This window comes from Leptosomus discolor, chromosome 5, assembly GCF_034619465.1.
Source record: "Leptosomus discolor isolate bLepDis1 chromosome 5, bLepDis1.hap2, whole genome shotgun sequence".
In the NCBI taxonomy this organism is placed as follows: Eukaryota; Metazoa; Chordata; class Aves; order Leptosomiformes; family Leptosomidae; genus Leptosomus; species Leptosomus discolor.
Window position 1 is genome coordinate 28,377,941 of NC_141395.1, and position 14,268 is coordinate 28,392,208.

General features: G+C 40.9%; 1 protein-coding gene across 1 annotated transcript; it reads left to right on the forward strand.

Annotated features, from left to right (window-relative positions):
• Positions 1–2,947: 2,947 nt before the first annotated feature.
• Positions 2,948–13,134, forward strand: CD28 (CD28 molecule). The gene is made up of 4 exons (XM_009961955.2): positions 2,948–3,002; positions 9,316–9,669; positions 9,949–10,067; positions 12,994–13,134. The coding sequence occupies exons 1-4, from the start codon at positions 2,948–2,950 to the stop codon at positions 13,132–13,134; spliced, it is 669 nt and encodes a 222-aa protein (XP_009960257.1).
• The last annotated feature ends 1,134 nt before the right edge of the window (positions 13,135–14,268 follow it).

Below are 14,268 nucleotides of genomic sequence, written 5' to 3' on the forward strand. Positions count from 1 at the left end.
TGGTTTTCTAACAGTAGATGTGAAAATCTGTGATCAAATACATGGACTGTTATTTCATCTACATACTGTGACGAGTAAAAAGCCAAAGCCCATAGTCTAGATTTTTGTTTTCTCGTTCATTTGCAAACTCTCACTTACTTCTCTTGGACTGCAATTTCGGCCATTTTGTGATGGAATGGAAACCTTCTTTTGCCCAAACATGGCCAAATTGCATTTTTGGCTCTTTCAGTGCTCTCACAGCTCTAGCTCCACTGAAATTATAATATTAGTCTGGACTTCCATCACTGTCAATGCAAGCAGAGCCTGTCTGCCAGCATACAGACAGACTCAACAGACTGAAATCTGAATGGAAAATTGGGTAAGAATAGGAGTGAATGGTGCCTGAATTTATGCTACTGCAGAACACTCTTGGGTGATGCTCAGGATATAGAAGAGATACTTAGAGAGGTGGGAGAATAACAAAAAATTAAGAGTGAGAGCATAACAGGCAGCATTTTCAGTTGTTTTTTTTTTTTTCCCAGATAAACTTTTATGTAGTTCATCCTAAGTGCAAGCTGGCTTGCTGAAAGCTATAGTATCTTCTTCCCCTACTGTCATGATAACTTTGGCAACAGAAAAAGATCATATATGTGAAGTGACAAAGTATCTAAGTGATCGGAAACAAACTGTTTAAATTAGAGAAAAGCTGCAATTTGGAGAAGGAAAGAAGCCATACCCTCTGGAACACAATGATGATTTGTGCCCTTTTAAAATCTTAGAAAACCAAGAAGTGCAGATGAGCCAAGAACTGTTTTGGGAAAACAAAATACTCTTTCCTTCCTCCAGAAGAAACCATTCAGCAAAACTAAAATCATGACTGAAGGACCAGAGGCTCTGAAAAGGGCAATACTGGTACCACTGTTCATCAGCAGAGAAAGAAATGATATTTTGGTCTACAGGGCCACAGTGGATAATTTTTCAGTGGCCCCCCTTCCCTCTCCTCTATTCTACCAGTCCAGTCCCTGTTTGCAATCAGTGCCTTGGTCTGTCCTCACGATGGGAAAGGCACATAAGAAGCAGTAAGGGATGGAAGGCAATAAATAGGTCCATGGCCACATTGAAGACAGTGCACACTGTTCCCCCTTGGTCTTTGCTAGTGGTATCCTAAAGCAGAGTCTCTTCCTGCACAACTGTTTCCACAATCAGGTTTCCATCTGAATAGTGCCCCTTTGACAACATATGCCAGTGAAATGGGCAGCAGTAGCTCTCTCTGCAACATACTCTGCTAATTCTGTGATGAAAGAAGTATGTATTCCCTGTGCATTTCCAGTCTGTAGCCCAAATTCAGAGAGGATCTGACAGCCAGGATGTAGAAGCATGCAGCAAACTCGATGATAAACATTGTGTAGGTTCAGTTACCTGAGCCAGAAGATGTGACAACAGTGGTTTTCAACTCTAAGACAGGGAAGTTCAGCAAAAAATTACTGAATTTTGTAACTTCGTTGGGGAGTCTCACTTCAAGTTAAGCTGAGATTATTTCGTTGCCAGCTGCAGGTACACTCATATGACTCAAAAAAAGTTTCAGGATATTTATCTAGAAACCTCAAAAGAGGGCTAAGAAAGAGAGAATCTGACCTTTTTTCTCTTTTCCGTTTTTTAAGTAGAAGGAAATTCCAAAACTTTCAGTATGCAGGCAATTTACACCAATTACAAAACAAAATAATATAGATAAAATTGCTAGATTGCAAATGAATATACCAGCTAAAGCTGCTCTTAGATTGCATATGTAATTTCTGATAAAACATGGCCTAGAGACCTCAGATACTAAGGGAAAAGGAAGAACAGTTTATAGCTCTTTGTCCCTTTCTATAACAGCCCAATTTTCTTGAAAGTCTTCCTGCTAAACACCTCTCATTTTCTCTCAAATAGATCACAGATAATGACAGGCACAGATACAGTTAAATATTTCTACTTCGGTGGCCAAAAGTAAATAGTAAATAATGAGAATTCGTCACCGTTATAAATGCCATTAACTGGCTCTCACAATCCTGCTGTTCCAAGGGGAAAGGTGACATTGAGCTTGCAGGGCAAAGAAGAGTGAGCATTTACCAAGTGAGTCAAAGAGAAAAAATTTAAATAAGACCTCTCATGAAAACACTGATTGAGAAGCATGCTTGCTGCATGCTGCCTTTACTTAGATGTCAATTGGATTACAGTTGCACATATTTATAACTTGGATTTTTTTTCAAAAAGGGAAGGTATACCAGATCACTATTTCCTGCACTGTTTGGTCTACATTTACGTGGCAAGCAGAGGCAGAAAAATGAAAATGAACAAACCTAGATCATCTACTGCCAAAATATGCCAGCGTTCCCAGGGGCTGGGAAGGCAGGCAGAAGCAAGCTGGCAGGCCAAGAGAGAAACATTTCTGCTCCTAGGAGCCAGGAGAGATGGAGCTTCCTGAGCACACAATTTCCTGGGGGGCCACATTTGGCCACGAGGGACTTGGAAACTGCTGTTTGCTTCTATCGTGGTGATGGGAACAGTGTACGTCTGTATGTACTCTGCAAAGAAACAGTGCTGTGCCTCTAGGGTAGTCCATTTCTCGTTGATAGGAACAACCCTGCAGAGCCCCAAACATAAGCACACATCTTGCAATACAGGGATGAGAGTTCCTGTTTTGAAAGGCGGGCTTCTACTACTTTTTAGGAGTTTTGAGCTTTGCAGAAGCAACTTGCTAAGGCTAAAGCCATCAAACAATTTAACTTCCTGTTCAAGCGTTGCCATTACAGTGGTTTCACTTGGCTGTGTATCATGTGCTGCAGAGGGAGGAGGAGAGAAGTTGTGTGAGCAATCGAGGGTGCAGCCTGGCCCCACGGGGAAGGAAGGCTAGCGGCGCAGGGCCCCTGGGAGACGTGGCAGTGCCTGGAGGGGGTGGGGACAAGGCATCGGGCCCACCATTAGCACCATGCTCCTGGGGATCCTCGTGGTGCTCTGCTTCATCCCCACTGCTGATGTAACAGGTAACAACCCCCCCCCCATTTCAATCCTTTCCACTATTTTTCTCACTTTGACCATCATGGGGGAGACGGTCTAGTATAGCTTTGAATTAATTTTGCACAAATTATTCTGTGTTTGGATGAAAGGAGAGAGGCAGAGCACACTGCTAAGACTGCACATGGATCAACCTGATATAACTAAGAAGCTGATGTTCCTCCTGCCACAAGTATCCCTCCAATATAAGACCTAAGAGCTTTCTTTTAATTTGACTTTTCTTTAGATGCATTTGAAAATTGCATGCATAGGCAGAGGGGAGTTTATTTCACCTTCCCCTAGGCTTTACAAATTTTGCTCACAAGTGCTTTCTGTTAGGCGTCAGAGGGTCTGAGCAAACCCAGTGCCTTTCTTGGGGCAGCCTCTCCACCACCCCCAAGTCTCCTGTGCAAAACTCCAGGTCCCACCCTGGCCCGGCTCAGTGTGATGGGCTGCAGAGCTCAGCCCAGCCATATCCTCACAGGACTAGCAAATAAAAGGACCAAAAGCAGAGTTGCTTACTGAGCTCAAAGATGGGAGGATGGGAATTGCAGAGTTTCTGATTTCTGCATTGTTTAGTAGTTTATTGATACTTACTAGATATCCAGCTTCTTTCTGAAAAGATCAACAACAAAAAATGTCTACTTGTGATTTTGTAATCCTGAATCTTAGTGATTCTTTCTGAATCTACAGTTGTTGTGGCTGAGGGTATTTTGTCTTGGCATTGTCTTGCTGATGCAGTGTTTGTACGTTCAGAGTTAACTCTTCTTTCCAAGGGGTACATCAAAATGCAAAGCAAGGCAAGGGATGATGGCTTTTGCTAGGATAATCTTGAGACAGACAATTTTTCAAACCGCTGGCCTGTGAACTGTTGTTACTGTTTTTTTTTCCAAACACCAGTGCTTTGTATTTTACAGGGAAGTTACAGATAGGAAAAAATAAAATCTGTTTTCCAGTACGAAACTTTTCACATATGAAACATCTTTAAAGAGTTGCTTTTTCTAATACAAGAGATACAATTGAACCTATTGTTTTCTTATTTCTGTCTTATTTTTCTATAATTCTTTTCCCCAATGAAGGCATTGCAATTTGCATGACTTCATGATTTCTTTAAGAGATCGTAGTCTTTTTCTTCCTTGTCCTTTTCCCATGTTTATAATTCTGTGTTTGCAATACCATAATTATTTCCACAGCAGGCCCCTGGGTTGTCAGAGAAGATGCTGATTCCAGGAGGGGATAACAATCAGCAGTCGGTTAACAGTTTTAAAAACATTTCCATGAGGTGTGAACAGCTTTTAAGCAACTCTTCTGAATTGCAACAAAATAAAATATAGTGTGTGGTTATCAGACACTGGGGTTATGCCATAACCCTATATATATTTGTACACTTGCTTTGCATGAAGAACTTGAGTTTCTACAATAGCTTCACTGACATTGTTCAACCGCTTAAAGAGAAGCACATGGGGTAACTTGCTTTTCAGGGCTCTCATCTTTTTCCCATATCTTTTCTCCACGTCTTCATTTTGATCAAGGTGATTGATCCTTAGTACACGGAAAACATTAAGGCAGGTGAAAACCCTGCAGAACTTCCTCAAGCCACAAAGTGTATTATAGGCCTCAGGTATTTTGTTTTGGGGAAGACAATAGAATTTATCCCATTCTGCTCTTGTTAGACTGTACCAGTAAATGCTGCAGGTTGAGTTTGAATCATGGAAAGGGACTTAAAAGATCAGTTTGTTCATTTCCTTTTTGCAGAAACACGAACGTTTACAATATTTGTCCTCTCCCTGCTTTTTGTTGGATAAATAATTATCTTGCTATGGTCTGTCAGAGAGGCAGCTACATCAAGTTGCGCGTCCTGTGTATTTAGTGAAATAAGTAATATAAGTGGGCTCTTCCCACTGCAGCATACCACAGATGACCTCTTCTTTTTACTACCCACATAACCTTCTGGCTTATGGTCTCTGGGTGTTAAAATCAACCTCTAACCCACTAAGGTTACCAGAACGCAGAAGATGTGTGAGGCAAGGTTAGCCGAGATTAGGATGACTTCTACAAGTTCTTGTTTAAAAAAAAAATAATTCACAAACTGTCAAGAAAAACCCATGTGCTCACATTGGGTTTGATTAAAGCAAGAGTGTCACCTGCACTTTACGTTTTACTATGCTTCCTGCAGTAATTGCACCAAAGTATGAAGAATTAGCAGAAAGCAAGTCTGTAATGGCTAGAAGGGGCAGATCCCTCCAGCTGCACTTTATACATATAGCTGAGCAACCTAAAACCAAAGCAAAAGAGAAAGACCCTTGTACCTGGGAGAGAAGAATAAAGGCTATTAAACAACAGATCATCAGCAGCAAAAATGGAATAGCTTTGTTTCTAACATAACTGTGTGTCTTTCTGTTTGTGGATTAAATAAACTCATTTCAGGTTTCCCCCTACCTCCTCAGGGACTTAAGTGGGCCATTTCTTTACTGTGCTTATAGAAATCCCAACTTATCCCAGATTCAGTGCGCTGGCAAATAGCTCCTTGAAGGCAACCAGCATGGAAAATAAAGAAAGGAGAGTACAAAATATTTTCAGCTGAATATTTTTTCCAATAGCTGATGATGACTCATGGAAAGTTCTGGAAAAAAAAAACCCTCAAAATAGCTGTTTTCCGTACTTTGTCGTCTCTATTTCACTTTCTTGGCAAATAAGAAAGAAAGAAAAAAAAAAGGTCAATGAAGTTTTGCTTGCATCAGGAGTCCATGATTAGAGAGTCAGTATTTTTACAGATATTATATATGGATGACATTTTTTTCATGATGCAAAAAAACCTCACATGTGATTATAACAAATGTCTAGCATGACAAATAAGGTATAAAAAAAGCTTAACAAACATTTAGAGATCTTACACACCATTGTATATGAATGCTAAGATCCTGAGAAAGCTTGCAGCCTATGTACGCTGACTTAAATGATTTTACATTTTTAGAATTCAAGGCTTTTTGAAATTGTAGACAATGATTTTTCATAACCGCCATTTTCTTGGCTGGGTAAGGCCAAGACATAGGTATTTGTAACTATGCAGCATGACTGAACACAGCTTTGGAAATGGCAATCATAACCCTATTTAGGGGAAAGCATACACTAATGGAAACACATGCTAAATGTTTCAGGGTTTCACCATTTTAACAAATCCAAAGTGACACTTACGAGAAAATCTCTCTCTGTGAAGGCAAAAGCAGCCTCAGCCCATGTTTGCTCAGAATGGTCCAGATTCTACTAAGAATATAATCAAATCCTATTCAGATCACAAGTGAAGTAAGGGATGTTTGGCCTTACTCTGTTTTCCCCGTGAAACTAATACACATTTTGGCATGACTGACTTTCTTTAATTAAGAAAAAAACCCCAAACCTGGAGGAGGAGGATGACAGCAGGGCCTGTCTAACACACGTGCAGGGTAAGCCTGCCTTGCCCCTGCTGGCATTGCAGCCCAACCAGTTCATGTGATGCTAATTAGTTCCTCTGAATGAAAAACAAAAGATCTCCCTCAATTTAGATTTGAACTAGAGCCACTTTGTGAAAATGGATTTGGGTGCTTAGCTTAAACCATATAGGAGCAGTCTTTGTTTAATGATCCACAATTAAACTTTTTCCCACTGCTCAGCCACCATGCATCCCAACATCAGCAGCATGGGGCTGGGTTATCAACATCCAGCCTGCATGCCAAGGCAAACAGACAGGACTAAATCCAAGACGTGGGAATAAGTTGAAGGAATTTCTTTTTTCAGGTGACTGTATCAAAAGAGACTGGTTGCCAATTAGTACGATGTAATGCCAGGGACATAAATAGTGCAAAGCTGTAGTTAAATAGTAGAGCTCAAGGCATGAAGCTATGTACTAAACATCAACAATCCAGATTAGCTGGGCCTAATTCTTTGGGCTCTGCAGATGAGTCTAAATAACATTTGAAGGTGGTCCTTCCGTGATGAGATTTTCAGTGTTCTTTGTCTTTCCTCTTGCCATAGTGAAAATCTGATCAGGCTGAGCAATAAACATCCATTCGTTTTCTGTAAGTACTTACAGTAAAAAACAGACCAGCATTTTTCTGAAGTGTAATGGTTCTGCAAGTGTCTGTTGCAGGATGCCTCTTTTGGTTGTAAACTCTGAGACCTGAGAAAAGGTCTGTTCTGAAGGTGTGTATTCAGTCCCTGTGACAATCATGGTTGTAGTGGTGGGCACTATTGCAGTGCAAATCAGAAGATTAACTCTGTCTCAAGTGAGATGTGTAGAATTCTGCTGTGCTAAAGGTAGAACAGTTCCGCCACAGACTTGGACATTGCCACTTAGGCCAAAGATCAATTTTCTGGCCAACAAAAATATGATCAAATACCTTGTCTAAAGGGGTGGAATCCAAACCTCACCCCTTACTAGAATGCCTTATAAGCCTATGCGAGAGCTTGGTTGGAAAATGCTGATTCGATGAAACTGAAATGTTTTGCTGAAATGTCTTCATTTCGATGAAAATTCACCACAGGCAGCACCTGAGTAGAAACCTGCCTTGTCTCTTGTTAATTTGCTGTTCAGTTCCAGGATTCCAAGATCTGTGTCTCTTTCTGCTGGCAAGTCTGGAAATACTCATCCTTCATTAAAACAAAAAGTTTCACAGTGTCTGGGTTCCCTGTAATCATGGGACTTCAGAGCTGTAATGAGCTCTACTCCAGTCCCCATGCTAACTATGTTGAACAAAGAGACACAAGGAGGATGGACTATAGTCTTTCACTAAAGATGAGGCAGTAGAGCATTCCTTGTCTCATGTCTTCCTGCTGCCATGAGAAGAAAGGGCTAGTAAACAAGAGTTTCAGTGAGAAAATGAACAACTTTAGCAGTTTCATAGGTTGGGCTGGTAACTGGAGAACCTGCTAGCCGTGGGTTGTTTTTACTGCCCACACCCTACCACTAGTCCCGGTCATGTCATGCATCTCTGTGTTTACTTTGCTCCCTGGATCATGTTCATCCCAAAGGAGTATCCTACTCAAGAGGGTGGGGTAGTCCATCTTCTTGTGCAGGTGTGAACACATTAAATATAACCATTTTGTCCTAAATGTTGTTAAACACGTTGAAATACTTGTTTTCTGGGCATTCTGGATCTGGCCTCCTCCCCACTCCATTTCCCTTACTAGCCTTTTTTAAGTCTTATCATATGGATTAAGTAGAAAGAATGTAAGTTTTGCGGCAGACTTTGAGGACAAGAGACATGATTGTCATTCTCACAACTGCAGTAATTCTCAGGGATCTGTAAAAGGCTCTTAAGACCTCATACGAGTTGAGCTTGTATGAAGACTTATGCAGTCATATACACACACAAAAGGGCTGCCCTTTGTTCTGTAGCTTAAAAGTCAAAACTCCCTTTCTCTACTTATGGGTCATCATTTGGAAAGTAGGACCTCATTTGTACAGGATGATTTTTCTTGGAAGAAGTCTTTCTGCATAGTCCTTGCAGTGTTTCGTTGTTTGACATATAGTAGCACAGAGGTCTACATCTCAGAGAACATTTCCTGTTTATGTATCAGTCCAGTCAATTCAAATTGAATTATACCTTCATGTGACATGTTTTTTTGCTGGCCATTCAAGTGCTAAGTGCCAATGCAGTGTCAAATTAGTCAGCTCCCAAGTCCTTTGAGAATTTAAGAATCTACTACAGCTGCTAGCTAGAGAAATTACTTATTTTACCTTAAAGTGATAGCAGTTCATGCTTTTAGTGCTCATTGTGCAAGGTCCAAACCTTTGAAATGGTTCACTAAATTCCATCTACAAACTCTTCAAGTCTGTCCTTGCATTAAAAAGCAAATGTATAAATAGTATTCTCTTATCTGACTGCTAAACTAAGCATTTAATTCACAATATTTTTACTCCATAATGTCCCCTGGGAAACTGCTTGCTCAGGAAAGGATAGACTAAGATGGCCTTACATATACACACATGCAGACACACACAGAGTAGTCTTCTCTACCCTGATGTTAAATCTTAATCACATGGGACACCTCCTGCACTAGTGTTCTGACTCTGAAGAAAAAAACTCTTGAATTCCCAGTCTCCCCTAGTGACTATGTAATTATTTATATAGATGGGGATTGCTGCAACAAGAACTCCTGTGAGAAACTGCTTCTGCAGCTTGGTGGTTACATACTCCCTAGTAGTGCTTGTCAACAGGGGAGAGGAGATATGGAGAAGAGTTGCATGGGAGGATGTGGGGTTCTGAAGTCTCATACTGTATTTTAAAAACAAGTGTTTTTCTCACTTTCTCTCCTCCCTTCCAGAAAACAAGATTTTAGTGGCTCAGCGTCCTTTGCTCATTGTAGATAACAAAACTGCAACTCTAGTCTGCAACTACACGTACAATGGAACAGGGAAGGAATTTCGAGCTTCGCTGCACAAAGGAACAGACAGTGCAGTTGAAGTTTGCTTTATTTCATGGAACACAACCAAAATTAGCAGTAATTCAAATAAAGAATTCAACTGCCAGGGGATTCATGATAAAGACAAAGTTATCTTCAATCTTTGGAATATGACTGCCAGCCAAACTGACATCTACTTCTGCAAAATTGAGGCCATGTATCCACCCCCATATGTCTACAATGAGAAGAGCAATGGCACCGTCATTCATGTGAAAGGTAAGCTGGGAAATCTTTGTAGGCCAGTATCCTCCCTATACACACTCCCTACATGATGGCTTGAGGCAGTTTGTTCCCTTCAAAAGGAAAAAAAACCAAAAAAGGTAGGGTTGCCTGGTAAAACTACATTCCTGCTCCTGATGTCCTGAAGAAGACATCTTAAAACAACGATTGGAACAAGGAGTAAATAAGCAGAGATTGAGGTTTTTGCTTTCATGTATTTAAAGTTTTCTTTTTGCTTTCACATATTTAAAGTTTTCTGTGTTCTTTTCCTTAAAGAGACACCCAGCCAAACACAACAGCCTCAGTCTGCAATTCCTTTGTGGATTATGGTGGCAGTAACTGGAGTTCTGGCTTTCTACAGTATGCTACTAACCGCAGTTTTTATTAACTACTGGGTAAGAAACCACTATTTTCCTTTGCTCTATATGCTCTTTGTCCCTAGTTAATTTCTCAGGCTATACTTGCAATGTTTACCACAAATTCACTGAAACATCTCACTTTAGGATCACAGTACTTCTCTGCCCCAACTATATATGCACACCTATGCTATGCCCCAAAAGAGGTGAAACACCAGATGCTCTCCAGGTGGGCAGTCAGGCTTCTGCAGTAGAGCCCTAAAGCAAACAGTAATGCCATAGTGTCGGCAGTGCCCTGCACACCAGCAATACTGGGACACTGTCCCTAGCTCTGCCAATTGTCCCTGTCAGGGAAATCTAGCACTATGAGCATTCCTGGCAAAACCTGTTGAGACTATACTGACAGAAGAAGTTCACCTACAGTAAAACAATCTTTAGTGAACCCTCAGTTGCCTCAAGACCATCTGCACTGATGTCTTGTGCCTATTCAGCAATTCCCTCGAGTACTCACTATTTCTGGCAGCTTGACTGCAAGGGAATAGGAGCACTGGGATCTCAGTAGTCCCTTATCTGCCTCTGCACATTAACCCTAAGAAAGCTGAGAGAGTCTTATGGCTCATTATTTTTGCTTTCTAATGTCTCTGGAGAGTTGGCTGGCCCAGGTCACCACCAGTTCTGCCTGTTGGAGTAAAGAGAGAGTGAGGCATGATGCAGAGGCAGCAGAAGGACATCTTCCTAGACAAGTCTTAGGATTGTGATCTCTCAAGAGCTGATTTACATTACTTACTCAATGTGGGAAAGACTTGAACAATGACCATAGAGAGCTCTGTTCCTTGTACTCTGCCTTTCTGCTGTATCTTAGTCCTTAAACAGTGATTTTTGACACTTTACAAGGTAGCCTGTATAAAGGGCCCAGAGTCTCTGACAGGTTAAGTGTTGTATGTATACAGAGAGCCACTTTCACTGCTAGCTGAAGCTTGAGATCTGTTAAGTGTTTCACAAAAATACACTTGCTCAATATATGGCTATTTCTAATGGAAAACAATCAAATAGGGCATTGCCATAGGAAAACGCAAAGGCAGGTTAAGTCGTACTTCTTTGTGCCTTATTGTAGAGGCTGACTCCTAGGAGAGCTGAGAGGATTACAACAAACAGCTGCTGGTGTTACAGTGCCTGTGCCCTGATGAGATATTGAAGCTGCAAATCCATCATTTACTATCTGAACCATTTTCTCTCCAAGATATTCGTTTGGTACCTAATGGCTATGCACTTTACTACTAACATGTCTGTCTCCAGCAAGAGTAACAAGGCTGCACTGTGATGTGTGCTGTTTGCTGCATCAGTTTTTACCTGCTATTATCACTGCTGGTGGTATTCTCCTGATAATATGTACTCTGAGTGCGGATGTATTTAGAGTGTTGCTGCCTAGAAGACATTGTGGATTGTAAATTTTAAAAAGTCCTAAAATATGATACTTGACACCCATAGCAAGCCTGTTTCACTTCAGTTCCTGAAAGCAGCTAAAGATTTGTCTATTTTCATACAGTTCTGCCTGTCCTGGAGGAAAACTGCTTTCCTTTCTAAAAGCAGCAGTCTTTGATCCTGTAACAATCCAGCAGCATTCACTCATGCTAGCAAAATGTCTTTCTCCCATGCAAAATTACCTCTCGGGAATTAAAAATCTTATATTATGGAGATGAACACATACAAGTAAAGCTTTTCTATCTAATGATTTACATGCATCGACTGCATTGCATGGCTTAAGCAGCATATAACTTACATTCAACACCTTGCATATATAACACAATATAAAAAAGCTTAAAATGTTTCACAGTAACTGCCCCACTCTGCATGTACAGCATAATTCAGCCATCAGATTTTCTAATGCAAGATTCCTCCAGTTCCACAGCATCACAAGTATATTGCAGCATATGCAAATATTTACATACATAGGAAGGAAACATCAGTAAAAAGGAGAAGGCAAAAGAAGATATGATCAGTATTAAGGAAAAAGCATGGAAGCACTTTACATAGCCCCTGATCAATAAAGTCTTAAACTACACAGAAACACCAACCTTGTGCAGAGCCTGCAGCAGTCAGAGGTTCAAATGCTGCTATAGCCACAAACTTACTCTGAGATTATAGATGAATTATTTCACCTGTTTTCTGCTACTCTTATTTCTGAAAGAGATGATGCCTCCCTTGTCTCACAGGGGCATTATAAGGCAGGAATTCAGCAGTGGAAATGAGATTTTTGAGGCCCAGATACTGAGACAGACAAAAGATTAACATCAGCTCTGATGTTTTGCCCCTTGAAGGAAGGCTCAGAACAACATACACATTATGTGCTACTGCTGTAAATGGTAGGCAAACAATGATACACATAGCCTGGGCTGATTTTTCCTGCTCTTACTCCGTTTGAGTTAAGCTAATTTCTTTTTTCCTCTTAATGAATGAGGACCACCTTCACTGCTCACTCTATTGCTTCTGCTGAGTCATTCCACAGCTGAGAATTGATGGTCAGAGGCATCAGTTTGTACCTGTGGTTTGCAGCATTCCTTTATCTGCAGAACTAACACTGTAAATCTCTCAGCAGATCAGCTGGAGACTTGCATTGAGGTTGGGCAAATTCCATAGATTATTTTATGAGAACATGTGTTCTAATTCTTTTGTAAATGTATTTAAACCTGAGGCTGCCTTCTAAATACGCTTACTTCCCTGAATCAGGACCTAGGGCCAGAACTGTCAGCAGTTAATGTGAAAGCTGGATGAGACAATTTATTGATTTGAAGAAGGAAAAATTAATCAAATCTGTTATTAACTTGTCTCAGGTTTTATTAACAGTCAAAACCCCTCTGCTCAAAGGATCCTTGTTCCCTTTCTTCTCCCTCTTTGAATGTTCACGCCAGGTGAGACAGACTAATTGCAGAATGTTTTCACACTTCCCTTTACCCTTCTCCCGCAGCAAAAATCCAAAACCAATATGTACCATCAGAGTGACTACATGAACATGACTCCCCGGCATCCACCATACCAGAAGAACAAGGGTTACCCATCCTATGCACCAACACGAGACTACACTGCATATCGGTCCTGGCAGCCATGATATACCCACCAGCTGACCCACCAGTAACCTCGTGTGCTTCTAGGCGGTCACTTGCTCCTGGACATGGAAAGACGGCCTCTCATTTTCTCATCATGTTTGTCGTTATTGATCATGGATACCTACACCATAGCAAGTATTGGCTAAACTTTGGTACAATATACTAAAAGAAAACCAAACCAAACCAACAAACAGAAAAAGGGAGGGGAAAAGTAAAAAAAGGATTACGCTTCATGGTGGCTGAAAATGCGATACAACTTATGTTGAGGGTTGTGAGTGGGTAAGACAGAAAGATGGCATCAGACCTCAGAGCTGGTCTCCTCCTAACACTTCTGATTTTGCTCAGCTCTTGGGAGAACCAGAACTTCTGACCCTTCCTAATAACTGCTGCCTTACATTTAACTTTTAATTTCCTTTCCTGTATGTCTAATCCTCAGAAACCCTTGTTGCTGTTAAATACAGCAAAATGTAAAAAAAGCAATCTTTTCTTCTGTAGAAGACCAGGGCACAGTTTGAAGTTCAAAACACAAGCTTGAAGGAAAGAGGGAAAAGTCAGCCAGAAGCATCAAAGTTATTAGGCTATGGTGCCAATGGGCCACCAGGACAAATCGAGCTGATATAGAAAACTACTAAACATTCAACATGTAAGTCCTTAGGCTGGCCACTTTGTAAATGATCTTAAGGCCATTACAAGTCATGACCAAGCAACTCCACAGAGTAAGAAAGTAATCAACCTGAAGACAAAATCAAGACAAGCAGGCAAGCAGAAGAGGAAGAGAGATTGGTTGTCATCTTGAAGAACCCTTTTTCTGTTTTGTTTGCCTCCTACAGGGAGGGAACACAAAGTCACATGGGAAGCATTAGAAGACACAGAGGTCAGATTTTGAGCAGAGCTTTACTTTAATTTTTGAATTTTTGTTTTTATTCAAAAGGCATTCTGCTGATTCCTCCTGAAAATTCAGGCACATCTTCTGGCACCCAGGTTGTACCAGAGCTCTCTTGAAAATCTGTGTCCAGTTATGAGCAACTAAAGATCACTTGAATTCTTTTCCCATAAGCACACCATTTTGGGGCTGTGAGAGGGTCCTTCATTCCCACCATTGTGAACTGGACCTGCAAGTGCTCAGCTGCCTGCAG